Source organism: Vombatus ursinus, unplaced genomic scaffold (genome assembly GCF_900497805.2).
Source record: "Vombatus ursinus unplaced genomic scaffold, bare-nosed wombat genome assembly UNPS02000577.1, whole genome shotgun sequence".
NCBI classification, from domain to species: domain Eukaryota; kingdom Metazoa; phylum Chordata; class Mammalia; order Diprotodontia; family Vombatidae; genus Vombatus; species Vombatus ursinus.
In genome coordinates, this window is record NW_020940355.1 from 7,473,773 (window position 1) to 7,497,318 (window position 23,546).

At 38.0% G+C, this 23,546-nt stretch overlaps 1 protein-coding gene across 5 annotated transcripts in view; it reads left to right on the forward strand.

The window, feature by feature from the left end:
* The window catches only part of KIF13A (kinesin family member 13A), a 241,287-nt gene that overhangs the window by 189,868 nt on the left and 27,873 nt on the right, over positions 1-23,546 (forward strand). For 3 of the 5 annotated variants that reach the window (XM_027874865.1, XM_027875016.1, XM_027875096.1), the window contains 13 exons: positions 2,446-2,608; positions 3,340-3,480; positions 5,462-5,611; positions 7,164-7,328; positions 8,207-8,380; positions 12,870-13,021; positions 13,162-13,294; positions 13,492-13,638; positions 17,172-17,210; positions 19,269-19,368; positions 21,366-21,492; positions 22,230-22,285; positions 23,226-23,350. In XM_027874865.1, the coding sequence (XP_027730666.1) occupies positions 2,446-2,608; positions 3,340-3,480; positions 5,462-5,611; positions 7,164-7,328; positions 8,207-8,380; positions 12,870-13,021; positions 13,162-13,294; positions 13,492-13,638; positions 17,172-17,210; positions 19,269-19,368; positions 21,366-21,492; positions 22,230-22,285; positions 23,226-23,350 (1,672 nt within the window). The remainder of the gene's footprint in view (positions 1-2,445; positions 2,609-3,339; positions 3,481-5,461; positions 5,612-7,163; positions 7,329-8,206; positions 8,381-12,869; positions 13,022-13,161; positions 13,295-13,491; positions 13,639-17,171; positions 17,211-19,268; positions 19,369-21,365; positions 21,493-22,229; positions 22,286-23,225; positions 23,351-23,546) is intronic. The other 2 variants (XM_027874940.1, XM_027875169.1) reach the window with 1 other exon arrangement.

Below are 23,546 nucleotides of genomic sequence, written 5' to 3' on the forward strand. Positions count from 1 at the left end.
AGTGAATAAAGCCTGGCCCTGGAGTCAGGAAGACTTGAGTTCAAATTCGGCCTCACACGTTACTAGCTGTGTGACCCTGGGCAAGTCACTTAACCTCAATTGCCTCAAAAAAAAAATATATGAAAAAACCCAGAAGGGCCAAGACATATAATCAGGGACATGTGAAAGTGAGATAGACTTGTAATGATACTGATGAAAGACTAGTGTCCAAAGTAAGCTAATCCTTCAAAAAATACTAAGTACAAAAAGGTAATTTTTTAAAGGTATATTCAAAGCAAGGAAAGGATGAGATGTCCAAAAATTTTGGTTTGAGTTTTGGCTCTGCCAACGATAATCATAGGTAAGTAATTTAACCTCTGTGATCCTGTTCTTCGGAGAAGCAGCATGGCACAGTAGACAGAGACCTAACCTTGGAACCATGAAGACCTTCATTCAAGTCCCACCTTTGACACATACTTCTGTGACCCTGGAGAAGTCACTCAACCTCTCATTACTCTAAGAAACTCTAAAATTACAAAGTGCAGGAAACATGCCAACTTATATTAGTAGAGTCAGTTTACTCATCTGGGAATCCCCTATACCAATGAAATCACAGGTTCGGTCCCTAACCAAGTCCTACAAAACTACTTTAAACAGTAAGTGGGAGTCACAAGGCACTGATTTCAGCTCAGTATAAGATGAATATTAAAACAATCAGAGCCATCCAAAAACACAGTGGACTATTTCATGAGGTTATATCCTCTGTCACATGATATATTCAGGTAGTCTGGATGATCACTTGTCACAAATATCATCGAGGGCAGTCCTGAACAAAGACATTTGGACTAGATGACCTTTAAGTTCTTTTTCAAAGTTAAGGTTCTAAATGAGGAGACATTCTAGACCAGAGGTGATGTGTGAGCATCATGTGTGAACAAAGAGTTGTTCACTTGACAGTGAGGAGTAGGCTAGAATTAGAAACAGAATTTTAGTGTTAAAAGGCACCTCAGAGGTCATCTAGCTCAACTCATACCCAAACAGTTATGCTTTAATATTCAAACAAGTGATCATCTAACATCTGCTTAAAGATCCTTAATGAAGGGGATTCCTCCTTCCTGAAGGAGATATTACACTTTGGGATGATTCTAATGGTTATGATGCTTGCTTTTTCATAATGAGCTTAAAACATGCATTCTCTCTATGTGACCTCTGCCTGTACTGACTTCTGGAGCCTGGCAGAATAAGATTAATCCTTCTTCCACATGAAGCCTTTCAAATACTTAAAGAGTGTTGTTGTGTCCCTGCCAAGTCTTGGGCTCATGTAGGAAAGTAGTGGGAAACAAGGCAGAAGAGTTTGGTTGAGACTTGTTTGTGAAGGGTCTTGAATGCTAGGCTAAGAAATTTATGCATTATCTTGTGGGCAGTAGAGAACTATTGAAGATTTTTGAGGGCAGGAGTAAAGCACAGTTTTAGTGAGGAAGCATGAGAGTGAGAAGAAACTAGGGGCAGGAAGACTAATTCAAAGCTCTTGGAGCAGGCCTATAGGATATGCTGAGCCTCTGAATTTGGGTGGTGGCAGTGGCAATGGAAAGTTATAGATATGAGAGCCATTGACAGGGTCTGAAACTGATTGAATTTCAGTCAGAGGAAGGAGTTGAAGATGATGCCAGTACTACAAGGTAGCTGCTAGTACCATTAAGAGAAATAAGGAAGCCAGTGTCAACAACGTGCAATATACTGTAGGTCATCTGTCTCAGTTTAGAGAGATGCCTTCTTGTAAACTTTCTGAAATAATGAAAAGAGAGTGAGGCACTTGATTTTCCATTCCCCGCAGAAGTCTCTGACAAAAGAAATGGGGCAGACTCTAGAGTTGGTGAGGGGAGAGAATAGGAGCTATTCAAGAAATGGAGAGAGTAGCCAATAAGCCCACCTAACAGTGTCAGCCAGTATCTACAGGGAAATCCAGCTGTAAGCTGTTTCTAGACTTCGTGCCAGAAATTTTTGAGTCACAAAGATGCTTCTGAGCAAGGTTTTCCTTGAAGGAAAAAAAAAAAAAAAAGCATTGACCAAAGAGAACAGTTTATTAGATATGATAGCATTGTTCAAGATGATACTTTCTTAATCAAAAAAATAAAAGATGCACATTTTCAAATACTCCTTAACCATTTAGATGACAGTTTTGTGTGATCTATTTCTGCTTCTCTCCCTTTTATCTCCCCATCAAACATCTGCTTAATCCTAGACAGCATTTGTCTTCTGAAAGTCAAATCCTTGTTGACTGTTCCATCCTACCAAAGTACTAAGGGACATAGAGAAATTCACATCATGGTCTTCAGTTAATTCACTCCCTGAATTTATTCTTAGGTTGTAGAGAATTGGTTTTCTCCCATTTTTTTAAATTATAGCAGTTTCTAAGAGTAATTGTCGATTTTCCTCATTTTTAATCTTCTTTTTCCTGTAACACAGAGATGAGCTTTTCCGGCAGAGCCTAGCAAAATTACGAGAGCAGCTAGTAAAAGCCAACACCCTGGTGAGGGAAGCAAACTTCTTAGCTGAGGAAATGAATAAGCTCACTGATTACCAGGTGACTCTTCAGATCCCTGCTACAAATCTCAGTGCCAACAGGAAGGTAAGAGAAACTGGTTTATAAAGAAAATGAGAGTGAAGGGAGGACAGGAAAATTGTATTAAAGTACAAAAGCCGTTATCCCAAAATACCCATTAAAAGGGGACATTGGCAGGAACCAAAACTATTGGTCTGTTTACCTCACTTCTGCTAAGATTCTCAGCCATAAACATTATTTAGTTTTTAAATGATGCTCTTGGGTCTTTTATCACCTAAATTGAAGCTGTATTTTAAAGCTGCATCATTGAAAATAAATAGAGTTTTCTCTTACATAAATTTTATTTTATTGAATTTAAGTATTTGTATTATGTATTAAAAATAGGAGCTCTGTAATGAAGGAAGACTAGTAGTGACTAAGGGTTCAATATCTGTCTTTCCCAGTGGCCTTCCAGGTGTTTTAGCAGCGTCCAATCCCTTTACATTAAGAACTTGATGAGCATCTGCTCATTTGCTCCCCCTCCCACTCCTTAAACAGAGCAGTTGCCTAAATAATTTCTACAGATTTAGGTGTGATTTGGACTTTTTGGAGAGATTTGGAGCTTCCCTGTCCTTGGATTTGAGAGAGACTTTTCCTATCCGTAGGGAAATTGTTAAAGAGTACTCATACAGTCTCATCATATAGTTGCCTTCTAGCCTATATGCTGGAAAGAAAGATAGCGAGGTGGGAGTTTTCTTACACTGAGTAGTAGTATCACTTAAAGAATTCATCTTTGTATGTGTGTGTGGGTAACACAGAGGGGTGCCATAGTGAGTGAACCAGCAATTCAAGTAAGGAGAAAAGGAAAAAGCACCCAAGTGTGGAACATTGAGAAGCTGGAAAATAAATTGATTGACATGAGAGACCTCTATCAAGAATGGAAAGAGAAGGTTCCTGAGGTAAGGAAACTGAGCCATACAATGGCACTTCATAACGTTTAAAGCATAGAATTAAAATTACAAGACTGTATGAAAAAAGTATGTGTATAAATATATGTGTGTACACATATATGTGTGTATGTATGTGTGTGTGTGTATATATATATATATATACACATATATGGAAACCAGTGTAAGCCCACTGTATACACATGCTTGCTTTTGTGGATCCTTTGAAAAATTAACAGTCAGCAAAGAAAATATCAGATAAAAGTGACTTTAGGAGAAGCCCTAGATTAAATAAGTGGTATCCCTAAAAATATAAGCTACAGTTTACTAATAATAATTAGTAGTATTTCAACAGTTGAGATTTAAATGGCACTTTAAGCTTTGCAAAGTGTTTTATATATCTTATCTCATTTGGACCTCACAACAAACTTATTGGGTGGGTAATTCAAGTATTATTATCCCCTGAGGGTCAGAAAGATTAAGTGATGTGCCCCCATGGTCATACAGTTAACTCAGTGTTCCAGGCAGGACTTAAAACTATGTTGTCTGTTCCCCCATTCAATCCTTTATCCATTACATTGAGCATCTATTTTTTTTTAAATCAAATTGTTTTCTATTGACAAGCCTCAATTTTCTTTCCCTACCCCAAAAAGAAAAACAACATCCTGGTAACAAATCTGCCATATCAAGCAAAATAAATTTCTAAATTAGCCATGTCATAAAAATACGTCTCAATCTACATCCTGAGTCCATCCCTTTTATGTCAGGAGGTGGATAACTTGTAATTCATCACCTCTGCAATTGTGGTTGGTCATTGCATTGTTCAGAGTTAAGTCAACTGTTTGTTTTACCTACTTGACTGTATTTCTACTACATTTTTGGAGTCAAATACAGTAAAACAAAACCAATTTTGTTTTTCTTACTATTTTATAAGTCCTGGAGAAGCTCCATTCTGGAGGCAACTAGCATGGAATTTATTAGTTAGCAGGATTTCAGTGCCTATAACCAGGGATGCCTATAAACACTCCTCTAACTATTGAGAGTGTCCTCTTGGTTTACTGGATAGGAGGTTAAGTTTGGTCCTGTAGTAATACAAGTACAAGATGATGCACAAGTTAGCACCTGCTGATTAGCACAATCCTGGCAGTAGTAGGCACTTAAATGTTTATTGAATGTGGAAGAAGCTATTTAATAGTGCAAAGAGCATTGGTTTTAAAGTCAAAACTACACAGTTCTCAATCTCAGATCTGCTCCATGTGACCTTGGGAAAGTCCCTTACAGTCTCTGGGCCTCAGTTTACTGAGGGATTGAGCTAGGTGATCTTTAAACCCCTTGGCAGTTGTAAATCCTGTGAGTCTATAGATAATCATAGAGGAAAGGGGTTAGGAAGGGAAAGCAGAACACAGAGAATTAAAAGGAAAGAAGATCAGGAAATTATTAAAGAGTACAGGGGAAAAATGCCGGGTTTAGACTCAGAGGATCTAGGTGGAGATTTCAGCTCTGCCCAGCTGTGTAAGCTTGGACAATTTTCCTCATCTTTTAAATGAATAGATTGGATTAGATGACCTAAACCTATGATGTTAGTATGGTTTTGTCTGTCTTCATCTTCACCATTTTCAGAAATGAGGAAGTGAATCACATATGATTGCTCTGGTTTAATTACTGGATTGACTTAGCTTCTATTCTTATTATCCTAGAAAAAACCCTTTAATAAATCTTTTCTAATAATAATTCAAATAGTGCTTTGAAGTTTGCAAAATGCCTCATAAATATGATCTCATTTGATTTTTACAATAACTCTGAGAGGTAGGTGCTGTTGTTAACTTCATTTCACATATGAGGAAACTGAGGCAGAAAGATAGGTTAAGTGACTTGCCTAGGGTCACACAATTAGTGTCTAAGGTTGGGTTTTCCTTACTCCAAGTAAGGAGTAGCGCTCTATCTACTAATGCCAAATATTGCTTAATTCTGTTTATTTTCTTTCTTCCCAAAGGTAAAGAGACTCTATGGTAAACGAGGAGACCCCTTTTACGAAGCACAAGAGAACCATAACCTAATTGGAGTAGCTAATGTCTTCTTGGAGTGCCTTTTCTATGATGTGAAACTTCAGTATGCAGTCCCCATCATCAGCCAGCAGGGGGAGGTAAAGGCAAAGCAACTTTACTTAGCTACATGGTTGTGACTTGAGTTTTAAATGCCTTAGCAATGTGTGGTTTTTAAACATTTTTCATCATCCCTATTATTCTTGAAACAAAACAAAAAACTTGAATGAATAGCTTAGACCATGAAGTCATGGTTCCCTGGCCATGACTTTTTTTTCTCAGTTATCTCAATTATTTTAGTTTTCTTTTTTTTTTTTTGCTCTCAGTTTTCAGGATTAAAATATTGCTTTAAAAGTATTTAGGAAGTTATATTTTATTTTCTTGACCTTCAAGTCTTTTTTCATCTGAGCGGGGAGGCCTTTAAAACTTGACTGACCTTTGTGAAGTTTTTCAGAATATCTCTTTTCATACCCTTATCTTTATCTCAAAGTTTCGATTCCTTTTTCTCCTTCTCACTGTATCTCCAAGCCCAAAAGTGCAAAGGATGCCTCAGCATGAGGCACAGTAGACGCATTGAGGGAAGATCAGCAAGCTTTGAACTTATGAGTATTTAGAGAAGCGAATTTAAATCTCTCCACTGTTAACCTTTTGTTGTTGTTTTTTGTTTTTTTACTAATACAGCTCAGTTATTTGGCCAAGTTAGTTATAGATTTCAACCATTCCCATAGTATGCTGAAATTCAGACTACTTTTATTTTATTTTACACATTTCATTAGTTTCATTCTTTTCATCATTAATTTGAGTAACATTTGTATTTCCTACCTTTTCAATGAACAGAACCAAATTTTAGCATTCAAAGTGTTATCTTTTGACTCCCCAGACATACTACTGTACCTTGGTATCCTTTTGATTGACCAAAGTGGAAGTGATCAGCAGATTAAAATACAGTGTAGTGGGTACACAGTAGTTCTGTACTTACCCATTCCTTCCTGGGCATCTCATCACAGACTGCCAATACCATTAACTGCCTTTTTTTTTTTTTTTTTTTTTTTTTTTGGTGAGGTGACTGGGGTTAAGTGACTTGCCCAAAGTCACACAGTTAGTGAGTGTTATGTGTCTGAGGTCAAATTTGAACTCAGGTCTTCCTGACTCCAAGGCCTGTGCTCTATCCACTGCACCACCTAGCTGCCCCCACCATTAACTGCTTTTACTCCACAGTGTCAAAAGTAAAATCCTGTAATGAATGGAGAAAATACCTGATTCCCCTAGCTGCTTTTTCTATTTTCTCTTTGACTAATTTTTCTCTGTTGCCATTTTCCCCACATTCTACCTTATAAGGCTGCTGGGAGAATCACCTGAGATAATATATATAAAGCTCTTTGCAGACCTTAAAGCCCTATGTAAATGCTAGCTACTATCATTAGCCTTTATTCTTTATTGTCGAGAATTATTCATTAAGCCCACTTATATCCATGGTACCCATCCTGAACATGGTACCTGTACCCTATACAAAGCAGGTAAAACAGATGTGGTTCCTGCCCTTGAAGAGTAAAATCCTGAGTCAGCCACTATTTACTACAAGGTTGTAGCAGTGTGGACACTCCTGGTTGAACCCTTCACCGCCTTTAGCCATTTCATGTCTTTTTGTCCCAGGTTGCAGGACGCCTACATGTTGAAGTGATGCGTGTCACAGGAGCTGTTCCAGAGCGTGTGATTGAAGGTGATGACTCCTCAGAGAACTCTAGTGAGAGTGGGAGCCTCGAAGTCATGGACAGCAATGGTGATATCATCCACCGAGTGAAAAAGCTGACCTGCCGGGTGAGATAAGTGGTGGGGAGGATGGTCTTATGTGTGTGATCATTTTTTAAAATGGAATATTTACTAATCTAGCAAAAGATATTTTTCACTTGAGACAATTAAAGTTAAGTGAGTTGACAGTGGATACAAAATCTGAGTGTGTAGCTCTTTCTGAAGATGGTTTGCTTTACCTAAAAAAGGCATTTTGCCTCGAAGGATGTAATTTATAAGGTTGCGTGAGTTTTTTTCCTAGCAAGATTGCAGCCATACCAGAAACTAGTTAGAGTGATCAGGAGACCTCTGTATGTATGATATAAGAGAAGTAAGAGTATTTCATATTGAGAATTATGGCATAGATATTATTATAAAAGTAATGAGTAAAAATGTGTTAAATGAATAAAAATGTGCTAAGTAGTATCAGAGAGTCAAATGGCTGATTAGTTTTGTCAGCAAGTCAATCAACTTGCTACATACTTACTCTGTGCCAGACACTTCACTAAGCAGTATATGTCACTCTGGTACATTGCCATTTATGGTGGAAGCTAATCTAAGCTCTAGAGACCCAGAGAAAGACAAAAGACAGTTCCTGCCCTCAAGGGGCTCACAGTTGAATGGGAGACACAACATGCAAACTGTTGTATACTGGGTAAATTAGAGATAATGAACCAAGGGAAGGCACTAGCAATCAGAAAAGGCTTCTTATAGAAGGTGGGACTTTAACATTAGAGACTTGAAGGAAGCCTGGGAAGCTAGGAGGCAGAGATGAGGAAGGCAAGAGTTCTGGGCATGGAAATGGATTTCATGATTTACATTTACATTTGAAAATATTGAGAGAAGAAATACTTTTCAGGTAGTTGTTTTCTTTATTGAAGTTGTACTACCTTTTTTTATTTCCTCAGGTAAAAATTAAAGAAGCGACTGGACTACCCTTAAATCTCTCTAATTTTGTCTTCTGTCAATACACATTCTGGGACCAGTGTGGGTCAACAGTAGCAGCTCCAGTGGTTGATCCAGATGTCCCCTCACCTCAATCCAAGGAACCTCAGTTTACAGTCATTTTTTCTCACTGTGAGGTATTAATTTCATTAATTTAACTTATTTTAACCAACATTTATTTTTCTTATTCCTTCTCCCCCCCCCCAACCCCCTATAACATGTCTAATGTGGAAATGTGGTTTGCTTGATTTCATATGTGTAATGGGTGTCTTATTTCTTGCCTTATCAATGGGTGGGGGAGGGGAGGATAGAGAAAAATTGGAACTGAAAATAAAAAGGTTTTCAGTAAAATAAAACACTTTCCCAAAAAAGAGGCTATTGCAATAGTTGAGGCATAAAGTAATGAGGGCCTATAGTAGTAATGGGGAAAGAGAGAAAGCAACAGATGCAGGAGATGTTTCAGTGGTAGAATCTTGTGAACATTGTAGCTAATTATCACCTGTGGCAAAACATTTGTACATTTAAAGACTGTTAATCTTTCCAGCCATCTTCAATGAATAAAGCCCAGTTTCTTTTTTTTTTGCGAGGCAATTGGGGTCAAGTGACTTGCCCAGGGTCACAAAGCTATTGTGTCTGAGGCCAAATTTGAACGAAGATCCTCCTGACTCCAGGGCTGGTGCTCTATCCACTGCGCTACCTAGCTGCCCCTATGCCCAATTTCCTTACTTCTCCTGAGTAGGAGTGATGTCATGTGCTACTAACCAACTAAGGGACAAAAGTCCCTAGACCTCACCTTCCTCCAGTCCTAAGCTCTTTGGCAGGAGGTCATCTCTATCCATTGACACTTTAAATTCAGCATGTCTCAAATTTAACTTATTTTCCCCCATGAATCTGCTCAGCTTCTGAGTCCCATTGCAGCCATTGTCACCTTCATTTACCTAGTACCTTAGGTTCAAAAACATGACATTCTCTTTGATTTCTTTCTATCATATCAAATTATTACAAAGTTCAGAAAATTTTACCCTGTATCTGCTGAGCAGAAGACTAGAGGAAATAGGCTATAATTTCAACAGGAAATAAAAAGCATGGGAGGCAACAAGAGAGTCGGGTATATTTTCTAATACTGTGTTTAGAACTTGAAACTTTTAAACCTATAAATTTTTAGAAATAAAATTAAAACATGAATAGTTGAATGTAGCCAATACTCATCATCAATTCAAATTAGTGATGCCTATTAGCCAGTGAATATTGGACTGTAAGATACTTTAAGAAGGCACAACTTACCTACACAAGACAATATCTAAGCAAGAAAGTAATCTACGTTCTTTTACATATCTTGAAAAGGGAATTCTATAGCTTCCTTTTTAAACCTGTTTCTTTTTCTCATGAAGTCCTTCCTAATGTCTATCCTATATCCTTCTTCTTGGGTTTAAAGATTTAAATCTTCCTTTAGTCTTTCCTATTTCCATATATCTCCAATTGTCTTATGTGTCTTGACAGGGAGCCAAGAGACCCAGGTGCTCTTCCCAAGCTTTGGGAAGATTTGCTGCTTGACCACACTTAAATCACACACTAGACCTTCCTGTTACCCACAAGGGTTCCCCTTCCCTCAGTAGAAACGCAGCTGACTATAATTTCCTGTCATTTCATATCTTCCTATGCCTCACCCCTTCTAAACTTGTTCTAAGACCTCCATTCTCTCTTTTCCTCTGTACTTTCTCCGGCCATCACCCCTTCTGTGATTTCAATTTCTTGCCTTTCCAGTAGTTAGCTATTTCAACTCTATACTGTCCTCTCCTTTTGAATCCCTTGCAAGCTCCCTATAGCTGCTCTGCTCTTGCCAAACGTCAGCCTTGTGCATTAGCTGTTGAAAATACCTGGAGGAAGTCTCACAACCTTGCTGACTAGGTACATTACAAGTTCACGTTATCCAACCTCCACTGGACCCTCATTGTATCAAGGCAGTCTTTTTATTTTTCCCCTAATTGATTCCCAGTTTCATTCCTCACAGGAGCCATTCCAAACTTTTTCTTCCTTCCTTGAGCCTCCCATATCTACCCCATCCCCTGTCCTTCTCATCTGAGGACACTGGCTTGCTCTTTACTAAGAAAATTGAGGCCATTCACTGTGAGTTCCCCTTTCTGCCATTCCATTCTTCTCAAGCTCCTTGACATGATTTCTCACACACTCTGCCTTCCTCCCTATCTCACAAAGAAATAACCCTTCTCTTTGCCAAGGAAGGCAATCTTATCTACATATACATTTGTAATCTCCTTTCATCCCATATTCTCCAGCTGATTGCAGCCTTAACCATCCCCTTTCTCAAATCTTCAACCTCTCCCTTTCAGCTCGTTCTTTCCCTACTATGCCCGAGTCTCCACCATTCTTCGAAACAAAAAAAAACTTTACAAGACACTACCATCCCTTAAAGCTATCATCCTGTATTTCTTTTGCCTTCCTCCTCCAAACTCCTTGAAAAAGCTGTTTCCACTTCACCTCTTCCTCACTCTTTCAACCCTTTGTGATCTGACTTCCAATCTCATCAACTCACAAAAATTCCTGTCTCTTATGTTACTAATGATCTCTTCATTTCTAAATCTGGTGATCTTTTCTCAGTCCTAATCCTTCTAACCTGTGTGCTGCATTTGACACTATTGACCACTGTCTCCTACTGTATACTCTTCTTTCTGAATTTCTGTGACCTCCTGTCTCCTGGTTCTCCTCCTATCTATCTGATCACTTCTTAGTCTAATTGTGTTCCCTATAGTTCTGTCCAAGGCCTCTTTCCTTCTCCCTTTAAACACATACATATTCTCTTTCTTTCATTCTCTCTCTCTCTCTGTAACTTCTTCAGCTTCCACGGGTTTAACTTTCCTCTCTATGCAAATGTTTCCTCAATCTCTATGTCTAGCCCTAATCTCTGTCCTGAGCTTCATTCCTACATCACCAATTGCCTATTGGACATTTCAGGATGTCCTGGGGATATCTTAAAATCAACATGTCCAAAACTGAATTCATTATCATTCCACCAATATCCTCCACTCTTCTAAACTTCTGCATTTATGTTGAAGGCACCACTATTCTTCTATATCTCAGTTGTGCAGCCTTCTCCTTATCCTATGCTTTCTTGCTGTTTCCACCTTCACAACATTTTTGCTACTTAATTGATTCTCCTGCTTTATGAAAATACTTTTGAGGAGAGGAGGTGAATAATGAGGTGAAATGGCAGTGTTATATCAACAAACCCTATTTTATCATTATGTGACTGAAGCAGAAAGATATGAAGTTTATCAACTTCAGTTTGAAGAATTCAGTCAAAATCCCTCCCCTCCTTGGCTGTCTCTATTCAGACAGCTACAACCATAGTTTAGGCCCATATTTCTCACTTGGATTATTTCATTTATTTCAAAAGCCTCTTAGATGGTTTTCCTGCTTCAAGTCTCCAGTCCATCCTACACCCTGCTATCAAAGTAATTTTCCTTACATTCCAGTCTATCGATGTCACTGTCCTAATCGATAAACACCCATGGCTTCCTGTTGCCTCTAAGATAAAATATACATTTCTTTGTTTTGATTTCTTTACAGCCCTGCTCTGCAGTTTCTATTTCTAGCCTCACTGGGTATTACTTTCTTTCCCTACTTCGTGACATAGCCTAACTAGTCTTTCTTTCTTCCTTTAAAACAGCACTCTCTCTCTCCTGTTTCTGCACCTTTGCTCTGGCCATGCTCCATCCTTGGAGTTCTCGGGCACCATCTTCTGAATGAAGCCCTTCCTGAACCTCAAAAGCTATTGCTTTCCCTTTCAAACTTCCTTGTACTTGACTACTTTGTATATACTTGAAATTTGTTAATTTTATATTTATACTGTATATACTTATATATGTTTTTGTTTCCACCATTAGAATTTATGCTCGTTATAAATGAATACTGTTTCCTTTTTTTTTTTTTTTGTACTTGCATACCAACACCTAGCATGGTACCTGATAAATAGTAGATCCTTCGTAAATGCTTGTTGATTCATTTATTGGTTAACTGACCTCAGACCAAGTTATCTAACCTTTTGGCATTTTAATTTCCTTATTGGTAAAATGGGAGAGAACTGAGCTAGACTGTCATTCTCGTATTGATGTCTTTTGTTTTTAGGTCACCTTCATAAGCTCACAGATTTAGAGTTAGAGATAACTGAGTCCAACCCCTTCTTTACCCCTTTAGGGAAAGTCAGACCCAGACCCAGAAAAGTTAATTCATTTGCCTGGGTTCACATAGTCAGTGAGGACCAGAGCCGGGATTTGAACCTGAGTCCTCTTACTCTAAAGCCTATGTGCTTTCCAATGGATCATGCTGTCTACTTTTTTTTTTCCTAAATATAACTGTCACCTCTCCATCAAGCCACCCCTTGTAGTGAAGAATAAAAAGCAAAAGGAAATGGGGTAGGGAAAGCATTTCAGCAAAACCACCCACTACAACAGTTGAGCCTGGTAGTGCTTATAGTACTCATCCTATAAAACAGGAGGAACAATTTCAGGATAAGAACTCAACTCTTTATGCAGCTAAGATTATAAAGAAGTATTGTAGAAATTATTCTTCATTCTTCTGCCCTGTTGGTCCCTTCTCTCCATGTTCTAGGACTATGTTGTGAATGCCACAGAAGAATTCTTGGAGTTCATTTCAGATGGAGCTCTTGCAATTGAAGTATGGGGTCATAGGTGTAGTGGAAATGGAAGTGCCATCTGGGAAGTTGATTCTCTTCATGCTAAAACAAGAACACTCCAAGACAGGTCTGTGATTGGCAATCAAGCCGAGGCTCGGGAGGGGGCTGACAGTCTCACAGGGGCAGCTTGTTGTGTCAGCGGGCATAGCTTAGCTCCGGTGCTCCTGAGTGCTACAAGCATCATTGGCTGATATGTTGTCCTTGTAGATGGAATGAAGTCACTCGAAGAATAGAAATGTGGATTTCCATACTCGAACTTAATGAGATGGGTGAATATGCTGCAGTGGAACTCCATCAGGCAAAAGATGTGAATACAGGGGGTGTCTTTCAGCTGAGACAGGTATCGTACCTGGATTTTCTCTCTGTCCACTGTACTTTTCCATGTATTGCCCTGAGTTTCTTGACAGTTTCAAAACACCTGCATTTCTCCCTGTCTCTTTCTCTTAACCTCTCTTTCCTTCTTCCTCCTCCCTCTTCCCCCCATTCTTTATCACTCTTTTTCTCCTCACCACCACCCCCATTTCTTATTCTATGCAGGGTCATTCCCGTAGAGTTCAGGTAACAGTGAAGCCTGTTCAGCACTCTGGTACCTTGCCACTTATGGTGGAAGCCATTCTATCTGTCTCTATTGGCTGTGTAACTGCAAGATCTACCAAACTCCAAAGAGGATTGGATAGCTACCAGGTAAGGAAGCAGGGTTTGAAGTGAGATATTTAAAGGGGACTGCTTAGTTGAGAGTAAGAAGTACTGTAATGAGGATTTATTTGGTAATGAAATCAACCTTCATAACAGTTTGACTACTCAAAATTCAGGTTTGTTTATAGTCTCCATTTCTAACTTTTAGATTTTTGCTGGGAACTGTAGTATTATGGTTACATAAGGTAGAATATATCTCTTACTGTGAATGGTTCTTTTAAAAATTGTTCAGGTCATGTTGGATATTAAACTTTACTACCCCATTCTAGTGCCTATGTATCCATCTCCTAAGTTTTTTTTTTTCACCTTTTGGTCTAATTTGCTAACTGTATGCAGCTGTAGCAAAAGAACCAAGAGATGAACTCAAAGTCTTTTCTGTCTAGTAAGTCTGAGTTTGGTAAAGACATTTCAAAACAAAGAAAAAATCTTAAGCAATAATCAGTTCATAATAAATATGATTTATTAATCATAAATAATGGCTTCTTTTTTTCTTAGTACTTAAATCATTCCATAAGAATAATGTTTGTTTTTGTTGTTCACTTGTTTCAGTCATGTCTGATTCTCCATGACCCCATTTTGGGGTTTTCCTGGCAAAGATACTAGAGTGGTTTGCCATTTCCTCCTCTAGCTCGTTTTACAAATGAGGAACTGAAGCAAACAGGGCTAAGTGACTTGACCAGGGTCACATAGCTAGTAAGTGTCTGAGGCTAGATTTGAACTCCTGAAGATGAATCTTTCTCATTTCGAGCCCAGTGCTCTATCTACTGCACTACCTAGCTGCCCAAGAACAAGGTAGGATATTAATAAATGGTCCCTGATGGGCCTGGAAGAGGTGATGTATTTCACCAAACACCTATTTTACTACTATAGAATGACTCCAATACAAATGACTCAGGGGCCTGGAAGAGGTGATGTGTTTCACCAAACACCTATTTTACTTCTATAGAATGACTCCAATACAAATGGCTCAGAGTATTAAATTCTCTAGGTTAGATTCATGTACTCCTCCCAACCAAAGGAGCCACGGATAGAAGAAAATCAAATTTCTTTTCTGTCCTCTGGTTCCTCCAAGAAAATTGGGCCTAAGCCTGGCCACTTCTATTTGTCTTCTGACTCATCCAGCCTCAAAGTTTCATAGCAGCCAAACAAATGCTTTTCTGCAGACCAAACATCAAATATAAGTATGTTGAAAATCTGGCTCTGAGTTCAAGCTTCTTGAATGGGGAGTACTGTTAAGACAGCTGTGCTCCTGTGAGCCCATTCTTCCCTCCCCTCCAACTGAACTTTTACAAAGGTTTGCATAGCCTGGTGAATGTAATGATAGAGTAGCTAAAAGCACCCCACCCCCCACCTTCTTCAAGAATAAAAAAGTTCCTCATTCACCCTTGGGTTTACAACTGATCACTCTCTGCCAGTGAAATTAGGAATAGGGTTCAAAGTTTTGTCATTCTAATTCTGCCACTAAATTGCTAGTCACTGTTTAACCTCAGACAAACAATTGAACCAGTCAGTCTCCAATGAGTGAACTATAAGTACAATCAACTAACTTAACTAGGGGTGTTAGGAGAATTTACTAAGTGGTGGTTGTTGTTTTTTTTTTTAAGTGGATCTTCACATTTTTGTCAGAGCTAGGTTTCATCAAAATAAAAAGAGAACAATTGCTGAGCCAGACTGCCATGCATGAGTTAGTTTTGTTTGCTTTTTTTTTTTTTAGTTTATTTGTTTTTGGTAAGAGTATAGTACCAGCTGAAAAAGAAAAACAGATATTATTTGGTATTTTCTCCCTTTTTTTTTTCTTTCGCTGACAGGTCTCCCCCATTGATCTTTCAACTGTCCTTTTTTTTTTTTTTTTAAAGGAAAGACATGAAGTGTGGTACAGTGAAAAGACTATTAGATTTAGAATCAGAAGACCTGAATTCAAATCCTGCCTTTTAGCACTTATTACCTGTGTGACCTTGGGCAAAGTACTTAATCTATTTAGGGTCCTTATCTATAAAATGAGAGGGTTGGACTAGATGGTTTGTAAAGTCCATAAGGTCCCTTCCACTCCTAAGTCTAGGATCCTGTTAAGCACCAATCCATAATCCACCTGTTTCACATTTGTAGCTAACAGTGGCTTTCAGTGATTAGAAGCAACTCTGTAGACTAAACGACTGTGTAGACTGTTAAAGTACAAGTGTTTCTGGTATAATATGGAATATTCATTTAAAAGAGACCACTGTACTCAGAATTGTAATTGCATCTACTAAAGTAAAATTCATCCAGCTTATAGCCCAGAGACTCTTATATAATAGAAATCTAGTAAATATTTATTGAACAGATGAATGAACCAAGTTGAAATAATGTTTTTAAAAATGCTTAATTGAAAGTAGACTATTCTTATATGAGACCAATGTTTAAGTTTCTCTAAAAAAAAAAAACCAAAGAAAAAAAAAGAAACAGGATAAAACACTGGTGTGTGTTTAAGTGGAAATGGTACCAATATGTCTAAAAATACTTTATATTTAGTTATAAACATTGACCACCTCTCACTCATCACAGATGGTGGAGAATAGAAGATAAGGAATTATGTATATTAATGACCCAGACCTGGAGTCCGTTGGGGGAATAATTAGGTTTTCCTCATGTGGTCTTAAATTCATACAAGGGACAGTCCTAAAGAACCACTGTGCACCTCCCAGGGGAGAGGGAAGGCTAATTACTAGCTATGTTCTCAGTCATTTATACCACTAATTCAAGCATTCTAGATTGATAATATCTACATTTCTTTGAATAATGGAAATTGGCAACCAAATATCTCAGATCTGTTCAGTATCATAATTTCACTTTTTCATGGATCTAGCTTTGGACTTAGGCAGGCTATTAATCTGTACATCTTAAACTAAAAAATTCTCAATGTTAAAGCATATGTGAGACTTTCATAAATTTTTCTTGTTTTCTACTCACAATTTATGATCACTTTCTGGTATACCACTATAATCATCATGTTGTTTATTCTAAGAAAGCCAAAAACCTTTCAGTTAAAGAGGGGATTCTTATAATGTTGCCTAGTCACTGAATTCTTCTGTTGAAATGTTATGTCAAGTGTTTGGGACTTGTGTTGTTTTCTCATCCACATCAGTGCTGATTAACATGGGAAACAGACAACTCCATCAACCTACAATGATGATGTGTGCTTTTATTGAATGGTATAACTGTACCTCGCATTTGTAGAATGCTTTATACATTTCACTATCAGTCAATAAGTTTGTAATGAAGTCCTTGCTGCGCCAATCTACTAAGCCCTAGCACACAGGGATTTATTCCTTCCAATAGCCAGGACAGTTTAACGCCGAATTCTTTTATCACCTTAAATTCCATTAATAATTGTATAAAAATGATGAGATTCACTGAGTGCTATGTTTCATCACTGTGATGATAAATGTAGATCTATAAGAATGCATATATGAGTTGAAGATTTCCCCTCCATGAGTGCTGTTTGAGAAAAATGCATGTCCTTTGTGTTTATTTTCTCCTACCAGAGAGATGATGAGGATGGTGATGATATGGATAGTTATCAGGTATTGCTGCTGCTGTTAATCCTGTGGCATGGGGCACAGCTAATGCTAACTGCCAAAATTGAAAAATAGAGGGTAGGGAGGAGGTGGAGCATCAAAACAAGGAAGGGCAACTCTTCTGTGGTGGTGATTATGCTTTAATCAAGAGATATGATGGTATTGTATAGATCTCTCTATCTGTTCCTATATTATAACCTGACAGAATTTTTTATATTCCAATAATTAGCTCATAAGGATGTCCTAAATAAAAGAATAACCAAAATATTCAACATGGGGAACCTTTATAAACATACAATAAGGACCTAGTTCCTAACTTTAAGCTATTTTTATGTCTTCTGACACTTACCAGATTTTTTCAGACAGAAAGCATGACTTATAAGAGGTAATATGATATAGTGGAAAACATTTTTCATTTGGAGTCAGAGGACCTGTAATCAAGTCCCAATTTTGCTACTTACTCCCTAGGTGCCTTAGACAATTCACCTAACATCTCTCTGAGAACTGCTTTCCCCATTTGCTACATGAGGATTGGACTAGATTTGGACATCTGAAGTCCAGTCTAAAGTTCCAGCTCTAAACCAGTGTTCCATGGTGGAAAGAAGACCGGATTTGTAGTCAGAGGTCCTAAACTAGAATTCTGTCTTGCCCAGTTGGTAGCTAAGTGACCTATATATATTACATTGGGCTTCAGTTTCCTTGTGCATAAAAATGAAGGAGTTGGACATGATCTTTGTGGTCCCTCACAGGTCTGGAAACTCTGAAATATTTTTAGATGAGACCTCGTAGCTAGGTAGAAAGACCAAAGACTTGTTTGTGGTTTTTTGAGGTTTTTTTTGTTTGTTTGTTTTTACCATTTTAATTACCCTTTACATTTAGAAATAGGCTTAAATTCCTAAGGTATGGTCATTTCTGATGTAGAAAGATGGGGTTGGGGGGAGAGGTTAGGAAGTACATTCCCACAGGAAAAAAATTTGTAAAATTTTATCCTACTCATGATCTGTTGATTGGCTTGATGGTATGTGTAGGATGATGTTAGTGGTCAGAGAAGCAAACTAAAATAAAGGTGTTTGGGTTTGGCTCCCAGCCATTTTCCATATATAGCCTATCGCAGGCTGTTTGACCTCTGTGTGTCTCTCTGCCTATAAAACTTAAGTCTTCAGATGACTCGTGTTCTTTCAGTCCAAAATTCTGTGAAATGGAATAGGACTTGACCAGGGAAAGACCAGTCCAAGGAAACAGTTGTTGGGGCTTTGAGGGGGTTTTTTGTTTGTTTGTTTTCATTTTCCCCCAACCTTATAGTTTATTTAAGAAAAAAATAGCAACAACAAAAGTTTAGAAAAAATGGCAACCTCCTCTTCAATTTTCACACCTGCTCCAGTGCCACTTACTAACTTCCTGCGGGCTGTTTGTGTGCTTCCTGCCATCTCATATCACAGTGAAGAGTCAACCAGACATATTCCTGTGATTTCCTAAAGCATGACTGACTGCATGTTGGGTTTTTGCATGGAAAAGTTTTTGTTTGTCCTCTTGATGGTTATTGGAAATAAAAAATTTTTCAGCCAGTTTGAAGGGTTCCCTGCTGACCTGTTATGCTCCAGAGATCACATGGCCATTGAACTATGAAAATGCCTGTCTTTTTCCATTCCATATGCTACTATATGTGTAATTGGGGTTCTGTTCCTAGGGTTCTTCTGCTTAGAATCCAAATCCTTCGAATGTACAGCTGCAATTTTAAAATATTCCTTCCCACTACCCCCTTCCCCAAAAGCATGAAAAATCATCCAACATCTGGTGAAATTTGATTTCATTTTGCTTTTCAGTACAGTTGCCCTTTTGGGAATATTGTGGGGGGAAAGGGGATTCAGATTTTTGAATATTGGGATCTCTGATCAGCATGTGGTGTTACTGAGGGGTTCTTGCTCACTTACATTAATTACTAAGCACTGTTCAATGGCCCTTTCTAATGAAGTTTTCAGATCAACTTAAATGTTCTTAAATAATCAAAAGGGAAGCTAGTTGATTGTATAATCTACAGGAAAATGTTTCCTTCCCTATCTTTAGGAAGAAGATTTAAACTTTGTGAGAGAGAGATGGTCTGATGCACTCATTAAACGTAGAGAATATTTGGATGAACAGATTAAAAAAGTTAGCAATAAAAAAGGTATGTGGGATATAAGCTCTGAGAGCTACTTTTTTATCTTGAAGATTCCTTGAATGGTAGAAAATTGCTCTTTTTCACTGCTTTATCATTAATTATTAATCATTTAATTATCATTAATTTGTAATGATAATAGATCCTGAAAAGTTCTCTGCAAGCTAGCCTCTGTTAAGATGAAGGAAATATAAAGATTTCACAAAACTGAGTTAAATAGTTAGCTAAATATTAAGATCTAATTGGTTTTTGACAAGTATAAGATAGTAAACGGAGCTGTGATTTCATTGGTATAGGGAACTATTGGATAAGGAAGCCTCTACCAAGGCATATGTCATCACCTCCTCTACAATTTAATAGAGCACAGATTCTTATTCTTTTGGGGTCATAGAACCCTTGGGCAGTCTGCCAAAACCTATGCACTTCTTCTCAGAATCTTGCTTTTAAATGCATAAAATAAAATACCTAGAATTACAAAAGAAAACAATTATTGAATGAGTTGTCAAAATATTTTTTTTTAAACAAGTTTACAAGCCCCATCTTAGAGAGGACTACCTGCCCAACAAAACTCCTCAATGGGGTCCAGACAAAATTAAAATATAATTGGGAAATGCTTAACAAATTTATGTTTTTAACAAATTTTATTTTTTAATGTTTAACAAAATAAACAGTTATGTAAAATACAATATAAATGCAAAATAATGATTTATACCAAAATACATATAAATTACAATGGAACAGTATAATATGTTAATTTGTGGTTTTCTAAAGTCAATACATGGCCTGCAGGGATCTGTATAGAAAAATATATAAATATGACAATATTTGTGTATAAAATACATATATATGAAAATATAGAAATAGAAATTTGAATTTGACAACACTGGCTTAGGACACTTGAGGTGTTACGTGAATTGCCCAGGATCATAAGAACTTTTACATATATACATACATACAATGTGTGTGATCCTATAAGCAATAAGCAAATCCTGTAAGAAATAAGGATAATTCTCACTATATCTTCTCTCCCTCACCCTCACTACCACTCCAGAATGAAACCAATTGGTTCAGAATTCTTGGATATTTGTCCTGTTTACTAATGAAAGCTAACTGTTTGGCTTTATCCACTGTAAGTTTTAGCAATGAATTGAATTATTGGTTGAGGAATTTCATAGTATCTCAGATCCAGAATTTCTCGTGCAGAGAATAAGCATTTCTATGGTACCCACTATGTTCCAGGCACTGTGCTAAATGCTTTACAAATATTATCTTATTTTATCCTCACAACCCTGCAAGGTAGATGCTGTTGTTATCCTCATTCTAGAGTCAAGGAAACCAAGGCAAACAGAAGTTAAGTGATTTGCTCAGGGTCACACAGCTAGTAAGTATCTGAAGCTGGACTTGAACTCAGGTCTTCCTGTCTCCAGGCCTACTATTCTCTCCACTGAACCACATAGCTGCCTCTGTACCACTTATGGAGGGAAGAGGTATTTGGCTATTTTTCAGTCGTGTCTGACTCTTCATGACCTCATTTGGGGGTTTTCATGTCAAAGATACTAAAATGGTTTGCCATCTCTTTCTCCATCTCATTTTACAGATGGAGAAACTGAGGCAAACAGTGTTAAATGAGTTACCCAGGGTCACACAGCTACTAAGTATCTGAGGCCAGATTTGAACTCAGGAAGATGAGTTTTCTGATCCCAGGCCTGGCCCTCCTTCCATTGTGCTGCTTAGCTGCCACAGAAGAGGTATTAGGAAAATCTGATTGATTTGAAGGGAGAGGTATATAGTTTTTAAAAGTATTAAATCCTAATTATCTATTGTATTTTACTTTAGGCAGTTTCTTAGTTTTTCTGATTTCATCTGTGAAATAAAGGAGCTCATATTCAAGGCTACATTGTTGCAAGGATCACTGAAAATGAATCTCTGTACTTTAAGTGATAATAGTTGGACTTTCTTCCCTTCTTGCTTTCTGTTGCCAATCATCCTTTCATCTTCTACTGCAGAGAAAACAGAAGATGACCTGGAACGGGAAGCCCGACTCGTAGAGCAGTGGGTAGGCTTGACAGAAGAGAGGAATGCTGTGCTTGTTCCTGCTCCAGGCAGCGGGATTCCTGGAGCTCCTGCTGACTGGTAAGCATCATCAAACACCTTGGTGACCCATCCTGAGCCACGAAGGGAGCTGCTGTTCTTTGATTTCTTCCTGACTGTAGTCGGTTCCTCCTGATAAAATCCAATGTCTTCTCTTCCTACTTCACTATTTCCAGTCCCACATTTTTCTATCCTAATCCCAATCCTACCTGTCCTGATCCAGAGGCAGGTAGGTAGAACATGGGGCCTACAGTCAAGAAGACCTGAGTTCAGATCCAGCCTCAGACATGTACTAACTCTGTGACCCTGGGGAAATTACTTATCCTCTGTCTATCTGCTAATAATAGCACCTACGGGGGCAGCTACATGGCGAAGTGGATAGAGCTCCGGCCTTGAAGTCAGAAGGACGTGAGTTCAAATCCAGCCTCAGACACTTGACACTTATTAGCTGTGTGACCCTGGGCAAGTCACTTAACCCTGTTTGCCTCAGTTTCCTCATCTGTAAAATGAGATGGAGAAGAAAATGGCAAACCACTCCAGTATCTCTGCCAAGAAAGCCCCAAATGGGGTCACAGAGTCAGACACAACTGAAACAACTAAACAACAGTATGTACAAGATGACTAAAATATTTGGTTATGACCCCAAATCCTGAATTTTTCTCATGCTATACATTATTTCCTTCTCTCCATTTTGGGATTTTGTTGTTTAACAGCATACTACTTGCAAATTGTCTTTGTATTAATGTTTCATTGTAATAGAAATTTGTTATTGGCTTTAGGACCCCACCCGCTGGGATGGAAACACATATTCCGGTCCTTTTCCTTGATTTAAATGGTAAGTAGATATTGGGACTAAATCTCTAATAGTTTGTTTCAGATTTCATGGCCCAGTAATTTAGGCCAATAAATCAAAAAACTAAAATAAGGGGAAGGAAGAAAAAGAGAAATTCAATATTTTTTTCCAAATTAGTCAGATAAGGGTTTTACTGAATAAACTTTAAAAACATGTATGTAAGTGTGGCTTTTGTGAGGGTAGGGGAAGGGATTGAGACTGGAACTATGATTTCACTGGTCTAGGGAACTCCAGGAGGAGGAAACTCTATGCAGGTTGTCAGGTTGGAACGTTTCTGCTAAGTATAATCACACTGTAGCACTGAGCACGGAGAGGTTAATTGATTTGCCTGGGGTCACACAGCCAGTATGTATCAGAAACAGGTCTTGAATCCTGTCTTCCTGGCTCTGAGGCCAGCCTTCTGTCTGCTTCATCATGCTGCCTCTCTGAAGGTAACCTCAAGGTAGTTTACAGGCATGACTGACGTCAGGAATGTGCAGACCTCTAGGGTAAGCTTACCTTAATATATATACAAAAAGGTAAACAGGATTATTTTGTCTGTGATGAGAAAAAAACATCCATTTCATAATGTGCCTCATAAAAATGCTTACTTTTCAACCTCCAAAATAATAATTTTTTTAAAAAGTATACCAGCCATGATATGGCTTCTATAACTCTTAAACCAATAATAATTAAACTGTAGGTTGATTAATATAAAACTCCCACCTCCCACCCTGATGAAAAGATACATTAACTAAAACAACTATCTTTAAAATGACTCAATCCTCAACTTGGGGGAAGGAATAAATAATAAAAAGAATTTGAGTTCACTGTGCTTGGGTCAGAAAAAGGGGTCATTTTTCCTTTTCTTTTCCTTTTGTTTGTTTTAAAACTGACCCTTTTTTTTTTCTAAACCTTTTCTATGTGCCATGGATTTTATTAGCGGATGACCTCAGTGCCAACGAACAGCTCGTAGGTCCTCACGCATCTGGTGTTAACTCCATACTACCGAAGGAGCATGGGAGTCAGTTCTTTTATCTGCCAGTCATAAAGCATAGTGATGATGAGGTAATTGACTGTCTAACATTCTTTGAGGTGGCTTTGAATTAGTGTGTGATGCCAAGCAGTCCTATAATCATGTGGAGTGGAATTTGGACTTGGGGGGAAAGATCTAGTTCAATGAACTTCAGTTTAGCTTCCTTGCTTATTGGCATTTACTCTGGGTTATTGCATTACAAATGATTTGTTCCCTGTTTCCCTCTTC